The sequence below is a fragment of the Chiroxiphia lanceolata genome, chromosome 3, assembly GCF_009829145.1.
Source record: "Chiroxiphia lanceolata isolate bChiLan1 chromosome 3, bChiLan1.pri, whole genome shotgun sequence".
In the NCBI taxonomy this organism is placed as follows: Eukaryota; Metazoa; Chordata; class Aves; order Passeriformes; family Pipridae; genus Chiroxiphia; species Chiroxiphia lanceolata.
Genome location: NC_045639.1, coordinates 116,381,969 through 116,397,275, shown reverse-complemented (window position 1 = coordinate 116,397,275; position 15,307 = coordinate 116,381,969). Strand labels below are relative to the sequence as shown.

The 15,307-nt window shown below is 70.1% G+C and overlaps 2 protein-coding genes across 3 annotated transcripts in view; one reads left to right on the top strand and one right to left on the bottom strand.

Annotated features, from left to right (window-relative positions):
- Positions 1–1,110: 1,110 nt before the first annotated feature.
- Positions 1,111–4,201, bottom strand: LOC116784086 (proline-rich protein HaeIII subfamily 1-like). The gene is made up of 3 exons (XM_032682266.1): positions 4,064–4,201; positions 1,535–1,672; positions 1,111–1,464 (listed from the first exon to the last, which is right to left on the bottom strand). The coding sequence occupies exons 1-3, from the start codon at positions 4,199–4,201 to the stop codon at positions 1,111–1,113; spliced, it is 630 nt and encodes a 209-aa protein (XP_032538157.1).
- Positions 4,088–15,307, top strand: part of DNMT3A (DNA methyltransferase 3 alpha) — a 26,245-nt gene continuing 15,025 nt past the window's right edge. The window contains exons 1-3 of one of the 2 annotated variants that reach the window (XM_032683201.1): positions 4,088–4,262; positions 8,005–8,109; positions 14,418–14,670. In XM_032683201.1, the coding sequence (XP_032539092.1) occupies positions 4,200–4,262; positions 8,005–8,109; positions 14,418–14,670 (421 nt within the window). In that variant the 5' untranslated portion in view covers positions 4,088–4,199. Of the gene's footprint in view, positions 4,263–8,004; positions 8,110–14,417; positions 14,740–15,307 lie in introns of both variants that reach the window. The other variant, XM_032683200.1, reaches the window with a different exon arrangement.

Genomic DNA, 15,307 nt, shown 5'->3' with positions numbered 1-15,307 from the left:
CAATCCCGGAGTTGTTCCCTGGCGCTGGGAAGGAGGAGGAGGAGGAGGAGGAGGAGGAGAGGAGGAGGAGGAGGAGGAGCGCGGTGGTGGCAGTGACTCAAAGTGACAACAACAATAATAATACGCTGCGGCACTTGTCACGGGAGAGGCGCTTGGACGGGGTCCCTCGTGCGTCCCCTCCGCCGCCGGCGCACGGGGGACCCCGGCCAACCCGGGGGGTGTCACCGCCGCGCGCGGGGTCACCTCGGGACAGGGGGGCACTGCGGTGACGGTGTCCCCCCGCCCGCCGCCGGCGCGGGGGGCTGCCGGAGACCCCGCTCGCCGTCACCTAAAATGGCCGGTTAGGTCCCTGCAGGTTCCCGGCTGCGGCACGGCACCGCCGAGGTCCCTAAATATAAAAAAAAAGGCGGGATTTCGGGTGGGTTTTCCATTTTCGTGCCGGTGGCTGCCGCGTGTCTCGCCCAGCCGGCGCAGGTATAACCTACTTCGGAACGCCTCTGCCGCCGCGGCGAGCGTGACTCGCCGGTCCTGCGAGCGGGAGCGGCTCGGCGGCCACGGCCGGGGCCCCGCTCGCCCCCGGCCGCAGGGGCAGCGCCGGGCACGGGCACGGCGGACGCTCCGTCCCCGCCGAGACGCCGGGCGAGGGTCCGCCAGCACCGCCAAGCCGAGCTCGGCCGGGGGATGCCGCGGAGGAAGGTCCCGGCGGCCTAAAGGCGAGGGCACGGTGCGAGCCCCCCGTCCCGTCGCGATCCGTCCCGTCCCGCCCCGCCGCGGCGGGTGAGCGCAGCCGGTAAGAGCGCGGGGCGCGGGGCCGGGAGCTCCGCACGGGGCCGGGAGCTCCGCACGGGGCCGGGAGCTCCGCACGGGGCCGGGAGCACCGCACGACCCCTCCGGCGGGGCCCCGCGGGTGGGCAGCGGGAGGCGGCCGGGGCCGCGCCGGCTCCCCGGCTTTGTTCGGCGGCCGGGGCTGCCGCGGGGTTTGTGCGCAGAACAACTATTTTTAGAGCGTTTGGAGACCATGTTGGCTGGAAGCGAATCAAAGCCGCGAGCTGCCCCTTTGGCAGCGCCAGCCGGGCTCGGCCGCCGCCGCACCGGGGCGGCCGGAGGGGCTCAGCCGCCCCCCGGGGCTGCCGGAGGGACCCCGGGCCGGGGCGAGGGGGCTGCGGGAGGTGCCGGCGGCAGGGCAGGGCAGGGACCCCCGGCGTTGGGGACCCCGCGGCGCCTCCGGGCGCGGGGATCCCCCGAGGGGCAGCCGGGGTGTCCCCGGTGCTTCCCGGCCGCGCGTGTCCGCCCGTGCCCGCGGCCGGGGCTGGGGGGCACGGCGGGCTTGGGCAGGGCGGGGGGTTCCGCCGGCGGCACCCCGGGGAGGCGGCTGGCGCGGGGACACGGGGCCGGGGTGCCACACCGGGCCGTGCCCTGCCCTGCCCTGCCCACGGGTGTGCCGTGATGCTGGAGGCACAGCCGCTGCCGGCGGGGACCGGGAGCGGGGGCCTGGGGGCGCTGGGGATGCAGGGTGCCAGCCCTGGCCCCTCACCGAGGGCACCGCGGTGCCCGGGGGCCGAGTGCCGGGCCGGGGGCGAGGGGACCCGCGGGGAGCAGGCACGGGCACCCCCGTGCCGCGGAGGGGAGGGTGACACGGATGGGGCCGGGGCTTCGCCGGGGGCTCCCCGAGCTGGGGAGGGAGCGGGATGGGGAACCCCTCCCCAGTGCCCACTGGCTGGCACGGGGCTGTGCCTGGGGTGGGACCTGCACCCCACACCCCAGTCTGGCATCCTGCACCCCCAGGTCCCAGCCTGCACCCGGCACCCCCAGCCCACAACCTGTACCTGCACCCCCACCCCGCACCCTGTACCCCCAGCCTGCCCCCCACGCCCACACCGCTGTCCGACCCCCCACCTCCCACTGCCCACATCCCCCCCCAGCCCTGTGAGAGGGGCCCTTCGGGGGGTGCTGGGGCACGGAGGGCCGAGTCCCCCCCCTCTGCCCTCCCCCGGCCCCCAGCCCAGCACCCCGAACCCCCGGGGGTCCCCCTGCCTGCGGCAGGAGAGGCTGCAGCCCCCGGCCCCCCCGGCAGCCCCCGCCGCAGTGGCCGCAGGCCGGGGGGGACGCGTTGGGGTGGGAGCGGTGTTGGGAGCGGCGCCCTGCTCGCCCCGGCCCCCCCCGAGCCCCCCGAGCCCCCCCAGCCCCCGCCCGAGCCCCCCGCCCGCCGCTGGGAACGGCTGCGGCTGGAAAGCTCTAGAAACAAATTGCAGCTCCGGTGCCAAAGGCAACAGCAGCCCCGGCCATGGCGAATGCAGCGTTTGCCATAGCAACAGGTGCCGGCTGGCGCCTCCCCCGCGGCCCCCCCGGCACCCCGCGAGCGTCACCCCCGGCCCCCCACACCCCGCACCGTGCACCCCACACACCCTGCACCCCGCAGCCCCCCGGCCCCCCGCAACCAGCAGCACCCCTCACCCGGCGTCCTCATCCTGCACCCTACACCCCACACATCCTACACCACGTGGCCCCCGGGCTCCCCCCCCATCCCACGCTGTACACCCCGCACACCCCACAACCTGCAACCCCCCCAGACCTCCACACCTTGCAGCCCACACCCCACAACTGGCACCGTGCACCCTGCGCTGTACACCCCACACCCTGCATCGTATACCCCACACACTGTGCACCCCACACTGCACACCCCACACTCCCCACACCCTGCACCCCACACACCCGCACCGTCCCCCCTGCACACCCTGCGTGTTGGCCCCTGCACCACGTGTGTCCTGCACCCCACACCATGCACCCCACACCTGGCATCCCGCACCCCACACCCTGCACCTGTACACTACACCCCTCACACCCTCCAGCCCACACTGCACCACCCATCCTGCACCGTGTACCCAAGCACCCTGCACCCCACAGCCCTGCTGCACCCCACACCCCACAACATGCGTCTCGCACCTTGTACCTGCACACTGCACCCTGCAGAACGCCCCCTGCCCCACACTGCTCACCCCACACTGCTCACCCCACACTGCTCACCCCCCTGCACCCCACACTGCACACCCCACACTGGGCACCCCACACTGGGCACCCCACACCGCACACCCTACACCGCACACCCCACACTGCGCACTCCACACTGCTCACCCCACACTGCTCACCCCCCTGCACCCCACACTGCACACCCCACACTGGGCACCCCACACTGCACACCCCAATGCACCCCACACTGCTCACCCCACACTGCACACCCCACACTGGGCACCCCACACTGCACACCCCACACTGGGCACCCCACACTGGGCACCCCACACTGCTCACCCCACACTGCTCACCCCACACTGCACACCCTACATCGCACACCCCACACCGCACACCCTACACCGCACACCCCACACTGCACACCTCACACTGCTCACCCCACACTGTGCACCCACACTGCACACCCCACACTGCACACCCCACACTGCACAGCCTACACTGCACACCCCACACTGCTCACCCCACACTGCTCACCCCACACTGTGCACCCACACTGCACACCCCACACTGCACACCCCACACTGCACACCCCACACTGCTCACCCCACACTGTGCACCCACACTGCACACCCCACACTGCTCACCCCACACTGCACACCCCACACTGCTCACCCCACACTGCACACCCCACACTGCACAGCCTACACTGCACACCCCACACTGCTCACCCCACACTGCTCACCCCACACTGCTTACCCCACACTGCACACCCCACAGCATGGACCTTGCACCTTACACCATGTGCCCCATGCCATGCACCCAGCACCCACACCACACACGCCACACCTTACACCCTGTGCCGTGCACCCCACACCCACACCCTGTGCCCCACACCGTACACCCCACTCCGTACACCCTTCTCCCCACTGTGCACCCCCAGCCGGCTCGGGCCGGGGCTCGGGCACCTGCCAGGGGCAGTGCTGGGGCAGTGGCAGGGCAGGGGCCCAGCCCGGCTGAGTCAAGGCCGTGGCACGTTAATAATTGCCGGGGTGGGGGGCGCGGGCCGGGGGCCGGTGGGGAGGGTGCCCCCCCTCACCCCGTCCCTCTCCGCTTCCCGCAGGGGCAGGAGGATCCAGGCAGGCGGCAGGGGACGGCTCCAGGACCCCTCCTCGGCGCAGCGGGGTCCGCTCTGGTGCTGAAGAGGCGGCGGCCGCCCGCCCCGGTGCCCCACCATGCCGTCCAGCGGGACCCTCGACGCCGGCAGCCCCAGCCGGGAGGCGCTGGACACGCACAAGGTACGGACCCTGCGCTGGGAGGCTGCGGGGGGCCCGTCCCCGTCACCCGTGCCTGGCCTTGGGGGGCTCGGGGGCTCTGGCTTGCTCCTGGCTGGCAGGAGAAGGGGGTGCGGGGTCCCCTTTGCCACAGCCCAGCTCCTCGCGACGGTGGCAGCGCGGTGCCGGGCGGGGGGAGCCCTGAGCTGCAGCCGGATTAGCGCGGATTGAGCTATTCCTGGCGCTGGGGAGCGCGGGGAGGGGACGGGGATGGAGACCTGCTGTCACCTCCCGGCGGGGGCCAGGGCCAGGGCAAGGGGGATGGCAGGGTGGGGGTGTCCCCCGGGGTGGGGGGTGTCCTGGCCCTGGGGTGTGTGCTGGGTTCGTGCCCCACGCTCGGAGGGGACAAGTGGTGGCTCCAGAGCCCTTGTGCCAGCCCTGCTTCCCCCTCGTGGGGGTCCCACCTGCTCCGGGGGTCCCTGCGCCTCCTTCTGTCCCCCATGTGTGACACCCAGACTCGGGAGGGAACCCCCTCTCTGGTGTCCCCACCACCCAAGGACACTCCGGGCTGGTGTGGCCGCTCCCAGTGCCAGCGCTGGCAGCACCATCGCTCTTCCCACGGAGACGGGAGTGTCCGGTGGCGCATGGCAGGGCTGGTCAAGGCGTGGGGACTGGGGCCGTGGCCAGCTGGACACTGTCCCGCCGCGGGCACCGCCAGGTCAGGGTCATCCCAGTTCCTCCTGGCCGTGGGGCCACATCGTGCTCCCACGCTGGTGCTCCCCGTGCCCTGGCCATCGCTCTGGCTCCCAGAGGGGCCGGCTGGTGTATCCTCTGGGATGTGTCCTGCACGTTCTCGGCACGGCTGGGGGCACGAGTACCCCAGGATGGGTCGGTCTGTGCTTTGCCCCGCGGTGTTGCCGTACCAGCAGCGCGAGCAGGTGATGTACAGCCCACCCCGTGTCTCGGTGCAGGTCTGAGGACGTGCGGCACAGGGGGGGATGTAGGGAAAAGCCGTGGGAGCCGCCGGGCCGGCCCGGCACACCCCGGGGAGCAGGACCCGCCCGTGCCGGTGCCCGGGGCGGTGGCAGCAGCCCGGCGGCCGAGCGCTGTCCTGGGCTGACCCCGCGGGATGCGGCGTCACCTCCCCCGCGGCCACGCGCCGAGGTCACCTCTGCCGGGGCAGCCGCTGCCCGCGGGGCCGGCACGAACAGCCCGTCTGTCCCCGGCCCCTCCAGCGCCGCGGGTCGCGGCACGGCACGGCCCCGGCACGGCCCCGGCACGGCCCCGGCGAGGCTGAGCCCATCTCCCTCCGGGGGGGGTCTCCGCGCCGGTTCCCCCCCGGCCGCGGGCCCGGCTCCGGCGGTGCGGCGGGCGCGGGGCTGGCGGAGCAGCCACACTGCGTCAGTGCCGCAGCTCGGCTCGGCTCGGGCCGCGCTCGCCCGCGGCTCCCTCCGGGTCGTTGCTTGGCAGCGGCGCAGGAGCGCGGCATCATCGGGGACGTGCCACGGCGCCCCGCGCCCGGGAGACGGGCACGGGGTGATGGATGGGGATGACTCAGCTCCCGGCGGGATGCGGGCGGCGAGGGGCTGCGGCTGCGGCCCCCCTGTGCCGGGCTGGGGGGGCAGAGCCTCCCCAGAGCCCTCTGCCCAGCCCTGCCGGTGCCCGGACTCGTCCCCCCCTCTGCTTCTTGGGCACCTGCCCCACTTTTTGGGTGCTGGCTCTGCCCCATGGGGGTTCCCTGTCCCAGTGGGTGTTGGGGGCACCTCCCTGGCTCCACAGCAGGGACCCCCACTGCCCCTCCCCTGTGGCAGCCCTTGAGCCAGCTCTGTCCTGCCATCATTTCACCCAGAGAGCACCCCCAGAGCCCCCCTGGCCTTGCTGGCACCCACCAGGTGCTCCCCAGCCACATTCTCTCTTGGCACAGGCAGCCTGGCTGCTGCCCGGTGCACTTTACACCCCACAAGTCTTTCATTTACATCCACTGTAAACACCACCAGGACCTGGACAAATTGGAATGTGGCAGGGGGGCAGCTGGAGCTGTGCGCTGGTGACTGGGGTGGCACTGGGGGCAAAGGACCTGTCCCAAAACTTACCACCTGGGATGGTGTGGGGAGTGGGGCTCAGCCCCGTCGGGGCCCCGGGGTACTGCAGTGGAGCCTCTCCTTGCTTGGCCCTGGTGTCGCAGTGCCAGTGAGTGCCAGGGCTGGGGGATCCGTGCAGGGATGGAGGGTCCTTGCTGGGATGGAGGGTCCTTGCAGGGGCTGGGGGCTGCTCAGCCCCACACACAGGCGAGTGGTGCTTGGTTATGGGGCTGGGCCAAGGGTGGTCCTGGTGGGACACCCATGGGGGCTGGGCATGGGCTGGACGTGGCTCCCATGTGATCCCAGATGCGTCAGGATGTGGAACAGGGGAGACAGGCAGCGGTGGGCACAAGGGCATGTGGCTGGGTCTGGGCGTGGGTGGCACGGGGGAGCTGGTCTGGGGACTGTGGCTGTGGGCACTGCAGCGGTGGGGCACCATGGTTATGGGACACCACGGCCAGGGGTACTGCGGCTGTGGGGCACCACGGTTATGGGACATCACAGTTATGGGGCACCACGGCCAGGGGGTACTGCAGCTGTGGGGCACCACGGTTATGGGGCACCATGGCCATGAGGCACCCTGGCCACAGGGCACGGTGTGTCCCGACCCTGCAGACCTTCCTGTTGGCCCCATGGGGACATACCAGCCGCATCCCGGTGGTGCAGCCGCCCCAGCCCGGGGGGACGCGGGGCAGGAATGCGTTCGGGGCTGGCGCCCGCCGGGGTGCGGGGCCGCGCGGCTGCAGCTGGATGCCGGCGCTGTCTGGCTGCCAGCCCCATCCCCTCCCCGGCCTCTCCCTCGCCAGCCCCCCGCCGGCCTCTCCTCCTTCCCCTGCTCCCCCTCCGCGGCCTCTTCCTGCCTTGGCTGCTGCCGCCGGGATCTTCTGGGGCTCAGGTGAAACGGGCCCCGCGCCCCCCGGGACCCCGCGCACCCCTCGCCCCGCCGCGTCCCCCCGCCGTGCCGGGCTGGACCCCCGGGCGGGGCTGGTTCCCCCGGCACGCCGCGGTCCTTGGCACCACCGCGGCCTTGCTGCGGGAGCAGGTTCATTTCCCGGCCCACCATCCCGCTCCGCCGCCATACCGGCGCCTGCGTCTGCCAGGCCCAGGGCACAGCACCGGGGAGGGGACGGGCTGTGGGGCACTGGCAGCTGCTCCGGGGCACAGCTTGGTCCCCAGAGCTGGCAGCTGCCTGCTCCAAAGGTACCTGGCTCCTGCTGCCGTCCCTTGTCCCCAGGGAGCTTCACAGCTGCCTGCAGGCCCGCGATGTGCCGTGCCATTGGGGCCGTGCATCCCCTCCCGTTTTCCGTGGGGTGAGAGCCCCCAGCCCCACACAGCAGGGCTCGGGTGGGTTGCAGCAGTGGGCAGTCGCCCCTGAGCCAGTCGTGGCTCAGTGGCACAGAGGCAGGGGAGTCACTTGGTGAGACCCCCAGCCCACGATGGCCTGCGCCACAGCCTGAGCCTGGTAGGAGCCACTGTCACCCTTCTAAGTGTCCTGGTGCCGCTGGCCCGGCAATGCCACACTGCTCCCACGTTGCCAGGCAGGCACCTGTCCCCCTGCCGTGCCGGTGCTGTGCCGGTGCTGTGCCGGTGCTGTGCCAGTGCTCCCGGTGCCGAGCGGCAGCGGAGCCGTGCCCGTCCCTGGGCTGCCCGGTGGCATAACCATCCTCTCTGTCTCTGGCTCACAGGGGGAAGAGGAGCCCGAGGAGAACCCGAGCAAGGAGGAGAAGCAGGAGCCGGGGACGCCCATGAGGAAAGCGGGGCGGCCCGGGCGGAAGCGCAAGAATGCCCAGGTGAGCCACGGGCACCGGGGCCAGGTGGGGTCGGGGGTTGTCCCCCCGTGGGGCCATCTTGTCCCGCTGCCGCGGTGGCAGGAGACCTTGGCTCCCGTGTGCCGTGGGCTGTGCCACCCGCCCCCCGTGCCACAGCACCCGGACAGAGGGGACCCCGAGAGCGGCAGGAGGGGGTGTCTGCCCCGGCCCCCAGCGCTGCCCCCTCCCCGTGGCCCCCGGTGGGACCATCCCACTCAGTGCAGCTCTGCTCGAGGCCCCGCCACGTGTTTGGGGGCTGGGACCCCAGACCCCCACCCCAGGGCCACGGGGCACAGAGAGGGGAGCCCCTGCCTCGGCCGAGCCCCCCCGGCTTCCCCGGCTCCTGCAGTGCAGGCAATGACCCCCCAGCACGGCGGGCTCAGTCAGCTCCTGACTCCCCAGCCCAGCCACACCGTGGCCACAGCTGTGGGGTGATGGGGTGCTCAGGGCTTGGGGCAGCAGCTGGCTCTGCTGAGGCACAGGGATGGGGCACCCGGGGCTTGGGACACTCGTGGGGGCCGTGGTGTGTCACTGTGCCATCGGGGAGCTGTTGAATTCAGTGTCAGGAGGAGGAGCAGGTTCCTCTGGATGCTGGAGGCCTAGAGGGAAGGTACCCATCATCTCCCAGGCTCAGGCTGTGTCCCCACTCCCCATCCCCACAGGAGGGGACAGAGGGGTGACAAATGGGTCTGGGGTGATGAGTGGGATGGGGAGATGAGCAGGGCCGGGGGGACAAACTGAGCTGAGGCGCCTTCAGTCCTAGAAGGTTGCAAATCCTTTTTATAAAAGTTTCTGGCTGTAGAAAGGGTTAATCCTGTGCTGGGACAGTTCCAGGTCTATGATGCCTGTCCCGATGATCCCTGGGGGGCCAGGGAAGGTGGGCCAGCCTCACCTGGGATGGATGGGGGTGCTCTGGGGCTGGAGGACACGGCCGGGCTCCCGCTGGGGCGGGAGGTACACGCTGGGGCGGGGGGAGCCACTGCCGTGGAAGAACAATGCTGGCATGGGAACAAGTGGGGAACGTCGTCAGGAACAGCCGGAGCCTGGGAGCCAGGAGGGCTCTGGCCGGCAGAGCTGGCGGCCCCAGGAGCCCCCCGGCACAGTGGGGGGTGGTGGCAGTGCCAGGGTGCCCGGAGCTGGCTGGTGGGTGCCCATCCCCGTGTGCTCACACACACCTGCCCCGTGCCGGTGCCGGCACATCGGCCGGCGGCTCCCGGTGCCAAGTGAGTGGAGCTGGCATGGCCAGGCCCGGGCACTGCCAGGAGCCCAGGGAAGCCCCGGCCGGGTGTGAGCTGCTAAAAATACCCTCCCTGTGGAGAGCCTGCCGTGCCAGGGGAGCCGGAGTGGGGCGGGGGGAGCTGGCACGTGGGGTGGGCACCGGGCTGGCTCCGTGGGGACTGACTGGGGGTCCGCAGCACCTCCTCAGAGGGACCCAGTGGGCAGATCATGGCAGGAGGGGCTGAGCACCCTCCTCACACCTGGGCAGGGATGTGTGCCTGGCTTGGGCACAGGGGGCTGGAGGGGGAACAGGCTGGGGCTCGCTGGGGCAGCCCTGCAGGGATGGGGGGGCCGTGGTGTCAGTGAGCTGTGCCATGCCACGCTGAGCCACGCTGTCCTGAGCTGTGCCAGTCTGTACCACGCTGTCCTGGGGCATGCTGTGCCATGCTGAGCCATGCCATGCTGACCTGTGTCACGCTGTGCAGTGCCAAGCCATGGCTCCAGTGTCCCCACTCCCAGCTGGGGCTGGCACCTTCTGCGGGTAGTGCCATGGGTGGCTCTGCCAGCACCTTCCCCTGGCAGAGCGGGCACAGCCCTGCCGGTCTGGAGCTGCCACTGTGCTCCGGGTTGGGATGGGCACGAGGGTCCCTGAGGGCTGTCCCCAGTCATTCCTCAGCAGGGAGTGTCTCCCCAGTGTCACCCCTGGGGCAGTGGGGTGGGCACGGGGCCATTCAGCCTGGCGGGCTCCTGGTGGAGCAGCCTCCTTGGCCGGGGCCCAGCGGAGGGGAGGGAGCAGGAGAAAGGCAGCGCTTGTTCCCAGGGCCTGGCGGCCGGAGGAAGCGGGTGGGTGGGTGGGCAGGAAGGCTCCGGCCGCCGGCCCTCCTCAGGGATGGGGATGGGCGCCGGGGCAGCCAGGGAGGGAGCAGGCCATGGGGTAGGTCCTGGTCTCCCCTTCCCCTGCACCTCCCTGGCCCAGTGTCTGAGCAGCAGCACCGGGATGTGCCGGTGCCACGGAGGGCCCAGTGAGCCCGGGGTCTGGTTCCAACCCAGGTAGGGAAGCTGGGGTGCCAGGTTTGGCCAGGATGGCTGTGGAGGGGCTGGAAGTGTGAGGAGGCAGGTGTTGGATGGGTGGCATGGCATGGCATGGCATGGCATGGCATGGCGACCATCCAGGGCGGCTGTGGTGCTGTGTGGGTTGTGTGTCTCTGTCCTGGCAGGACATTGTGTAATGGGCCACTGTGCCTGTCCCATCCCAGACTTAATGTCCCACGTGTCCCCATGCTGGCACGGCTTCCTGGCATTGTCTGGTGGCACCGCATGGCCAGTGGTGACAGTCATTCCCAGTGCCACTGCAAGAGCCTTGCAGCACTGAGGGGAGTGGCTCGGGCACCAGCACCCACCCTGCTGAGCTCCTGGGACCCATCCTGCCAACCCCTGCTGGGCTGAGCCCCCGGGACCCATCCTGCCAACCCCTGCTGGGCTGAGCCCCCAGGACCCATCCTGCCAACCTCTGCTGGGCTGAGCCCCCAGGACCCATCCTGCCAATCCCTGCTGGGCTGAGCCCCCAGGACCCATCCTGCCAACCTCTGCTGGGCTGAGCCCCCAGGACCCATCCTGCCAATCCCTGCTGGGCTGAGCCCCCAGGACCCATCCTGCCAACCTCTGCTGGGCTGAGCCCCCAGGACCCATCCTGCCAACCCCTGCTGGGCTGAGCCCCTCCGCAGCCTCCCTGAACCTCACAGCCAGCCTGAGCTCCCCACAGCTGCCCTGAGCCCCCACAACCACCCTGAACCCTTACAGGCCCCCCAAACCCTGCAGCTGGGCCTCCACCAGTCCCTGCACCGCCCGACCCAGAGCACATCATCGGCCTTCCCATTTCCTCCCGGGAAGCCCCACAGCCCCTGCGATTGTTCTCGGCGCCGTGTCCAGGATACAGCCCCAGGCGGAGGTGGGAGTGGGGCCGGGGGCGGCTGGGACCCCCCACAAGCTGCCCTGGGGAGAGGGCAGCCAGGGCCCCCTGAGGGCGAGCTGGCTGTGCTGGAGTGCCGGGCTGGGGGACGCGGTGGGAGGCAGGTCCCCTCCCGCTCACCGTGGGGCCAGCGGGGACTTTGCTCCCTGGCATCCATCTTGTCCCTGGTTCCAGCCCCGTGTGCTGCTCCCAGGCCTCCCCGCGGTGTCCCGGCAGCCGTGCCCTCACCGTGTCGTGTCCGGCCCTCAGAGCCACCGTGTCCCTGGGCCGGGCACACCAAGGTCTCTGTAACCCCGTGTGTGCCCTCGCTCGTGTCCAGGCGTGCCCACACCATGGCATGGCACGACACCTCCACCTTCCCAGTGGCACCGGTGTCTGCCTGCGGGACTGTGCCCTCCCTGGGGATTGGGCCTGATGCAGCCAGGACGGGGAGAGGCCGCTGCCGGTGCTTCTGGACACCCTGTGAGTGTCCCCCTAGTCCCCAACACCCCCCGGCCCCCAACACCCCCTCGCCAGCCCCTCCTCGTCCCCTCCCTGCCGGCGGCGGAGGAAGTGACAGTGCCAGCGCCGGGCCGGGCCGGGCAGGAAGCGCCGTGGTGGAGGCGCCTGTGCGGGCGGCAGGGCCGGGGGTCCGGGCGGCACCGGGGGGACGCGCCATGGTAAGTGGCACACGACCCTCGGGCACACGGGGAGGGGGTCCTGTGCCCTGTGGCACAAATCTGGGGAACCTTGGGGAGCAAAGACACCCCTCTGCCACCTGCCATCCCCTCTCCCGAGCCTTTGCCTCGGCCTCAGCATCCCCTCCCTGCCCCGGGGGCAGCACCGCGAGCCCCCCAGTGCACACCGAGCCCCCCGACAGAACAGAGTTCCCTCCCTGGTACCCGGCCACCAAACGGGGCATCCTGGAACCAATAGTTGGCTGGGCACAAGCAGGAGGGTCCCTGTGGCCACCCCACCGCTGTGCCACCCTGGCACCACCTGTGCCACCCTGGCACCCTCCTGTGCTGCGGGACGACACTGGTGGCACCAGGAGGGAGCAGCAGTGCCTGTGAGTATCTGTGCATGGGGTGCTCAGTGCTGGTGTTGGGGGTGACACCAGGGTGGGCACCCCATGCCCATGGCAGTGTGTGGGGTCTCCAGGGGGGACGGTACCTGAGCGGCTCCATGGTGCTGGGATAGCGAGAGCCAGGCCCCAGGGATGGGGTGTCCTGGCATGGGGGGGTCTGCACCCCCTGTGAGGGCGCTGAGAGGGGTGGCAGCGGAACTGGAGGGGCTGGCGAGTGGTGGTGGCCATGCCCACCCTGCCGGGGCTGTGCCGGCGGCAGCTCTGCAGAGCCACAGCAGCACTTTCACTCTCCTTGGCCACGGAAACCACTGAGCTGGGCTGTGCCTCTCACTCTGACTCCTGCTCCCACTGCCGAGCCGAGCAGTGCTGTGCTGTGCTGAGCCAAGCAGTGCTGTTCTGAGACGAGCAATGCTGTTCTGTGCCATGCTGAGCCAAGCAGTGCTGTTCTGTGCTGAGCCGAGCAATGCTGTTCTGTGCTGTTCTGTGCTGTGCCGAGCCATGCTGTGCTGAGCCAAGCAGTGCTGTGCTGAGCCGAGCAGTGCTGTTCTGTGCCATGCCGAGCAGTGCCGTGCTGTTCTGTGCCATGCCAAGCCATGCTGTGCTGTGTGACTCTGCGGGCTGGCAGCATGGCAGGGTCCCACGGTGCCATCCCCAGCCCCAGGCCCTTGTCCCGTGCTCGACTCCGCTGTCTCCCGCACTCCCGTCGGCTCGGTCTGTTCTGTGGCACGTGCCAGGGCTGGAACACGTGAGCGATGGCACAGCCACCCCCAGGGCTCATGGTCAGCCTCTGTCCCTGCTCTGTCCCTGCTCTGTCACTGTGCCAGCCAGCCAGGGATGGCTGCACTGTCCCGTGGTGTTGGCACTGCCCATGACGTGCCCCGCTGTCACACACAGGCAGCGTTCTGGCCTGGCCCTGAGGGGGTCGGGGTGTTGTGTTCTGGTCACAAAGTGTCATGGCAGTGCATCCAGGTCCCCCTGGTGTCCCATCCTTGTGTCTTGGTCCTGAGGATGCTGTGGACGTGTCTGCTGTTTCCTGAGGGTGTCGTGGCAGTGTGTCCTCGTCCTGAAGTTGCCATGATGGTGTATCCAGGTCCTCCTGGTGTCACCTCCTTCCATCCTGGTGCTGTGGGTGTCTTGTCCCTCTGTCCATGTCCTGAGATGCCATGTCATTGTGTCCTGCTCTGAGGGTATTGCTGTAACATGTCCTGGTCCTGAGCAGGCCATGGAAGTGTGTCCTGGTCCTGAGGGTGTCATGTCCGTGTGTCCTGATCCTCAGAGTGCCATGGTGGAGTGTCCTGGTCCTGTCATTGCCGTGGCATTTTGCCCTGGTCCTGAGGGTGCCCTGATGGTGTATCCAGGCCCCCAGGATGACACAGCAGTGTGTCCTGGTCATGAGGGTGTCCCATCCATGCGTCCTGGTCCTGAGGATGTCATGGCATTGCATCCTGGTTCCAAAGGTGCCGTGGCAATATCTCTGATTCTCAGCATGTCACACCCCTGTGTCCTGGTTTCATGGCCACGTGTCCCAGCCATGGAAGTATCCCAGCATCTCTCCTTCTCCTGAGTGTGCAGTGGTCACTGCTCCTTGGAAAGCACCATGTCCTGGTCCTGAGGGTTCCTTGGCCATGTGTCCTGGCCCCGAGGGTGCTGTGACACTGTGTCCTGGTCCCGAGGGTGCCATGGCAGCCCCGGCCCCCCGGCAGGCAGTGGCAACTGTCACTTCTGGGATGCAGGAGGTGGGACTTGGACTTTTTGGCGTGATGTCCCCAGGTTGTCGCCGCATTATGGAGCCATGTCTGGGGGGTCTGTGGTCTACAGTCCCAGGGATTGCCTTCATGCTGTGACATCTGTGGTGTGGAAGTGGAGTCAGGCCAGGGGGACAGGGACAGGGTCTGCACGGGGCCGGTCACCCCGAGGTGATGCAGGAGCTCCTGCCGTGGGGCCCGGTGGTGGCTCTCGGGGCACGGGTGGGATGTGACTGGGGCCGTGCCCCCCCTGCCAGCACCCACCAGAGCTCCTTCCCCTCCCTCTCGGCAGGTGGAAAGCAGTGACACCCCCAAAGACACAGCGGCCGTCCCCAAGTGCCCCCCGGCCTGCCCGGAGGCCAGTCCCGCCGAGCCGCTGCCCAACGGGGACGTGGAGGGGGACGCGGAGGAGGGCGGCGCGAGCCCCAAGGGCGGCCGGCCCGAGGAGGACGACACGGAGAGCATTCCCGACGGAGAGACCGGCCGGGCGCTGGAGAACGGCCGCTGCACCCCCAAGGAGGGCCTGGACGCCCCGGCCGATGAGGGTGAGCTGGCCCCTTCCGACCCCCAGAAGAAACGCGGGAGGAGGAAACTCCTGGAGGCCACAGAGAAAAGTAAGAGCTCGGCGTTGGGGGCTCCCCCCGGCCCCGCTCCGGGCTGGGGAGCACGGCCACAGGAGGAGGAGCGAGGGCTGAGCCCCCAGTGCCACGCGGGATTTGGGGTGGGGACAGCAGGTCTGAGCTGGGGCTGCGCCCGCACGTTCATCCCGTCGCCCTCCGTCACCCTTTCCGACGGCAGGAACGGGGATGCTGCTCCTCGTGCCCTGTGGTGCCAGGGCATCCCTGCCCACGTGTGAAACCACCCCGGTGTGGTGTCCGTGGGTCCCTGCCTGCATGTGAGACCACCCTGGTGTGTCTGCCCACGCTGCATGGCAGCCCTGCACGTGCCAGGGGCACAGAGGGCACATTCCCTGTCCTGGGACTGCAGTGCCAAGGCCGTGCCAGCTCTGGTGCCGGGAAGCAGGGGGGATGGAGGGATCGACACTGCACTGAGGGTCATCCCCAGCACCCGGCTGGGGGGCAGCTCTGCACAGGAGGGCCTGGGGGTCCTGGGGGTTCCTGGGCTGCATCGGGAGGTACCCAAGTGGGGTGAGGCCAGCCCGGAGCGTGGGGCCCAGCTGTA

What these genes read in the sequence shown, in the direction of transcription:
- LOC116784086 (XM_032682266.1), bottom strand. Translation starts at nt 4,201, where the DNA reads ATGGTGGGGCACCGGGGCGGGCGGCCGCCGCCTCTTCAGCACCAGAGC. An exon ending in GGGAAGCGGAGAGGGACGGG is followed by an intron (nt 1,673 to 4,063) that starts GTGAGGGGGGGC and finishes CTCCCTCCCCAG; the next exon opens with CTCGGGGAGCCCCCGGCGAA. An exon ending in CGGGCACCGCGGTGCCCTCG is followed by an intron (nt 1,465 to 1,534) that starts GTGAGGGGCCAG and finishes CCCCGCCGGCAG; the next exon opens with CGGCTGTGCCTCCAGCATCA.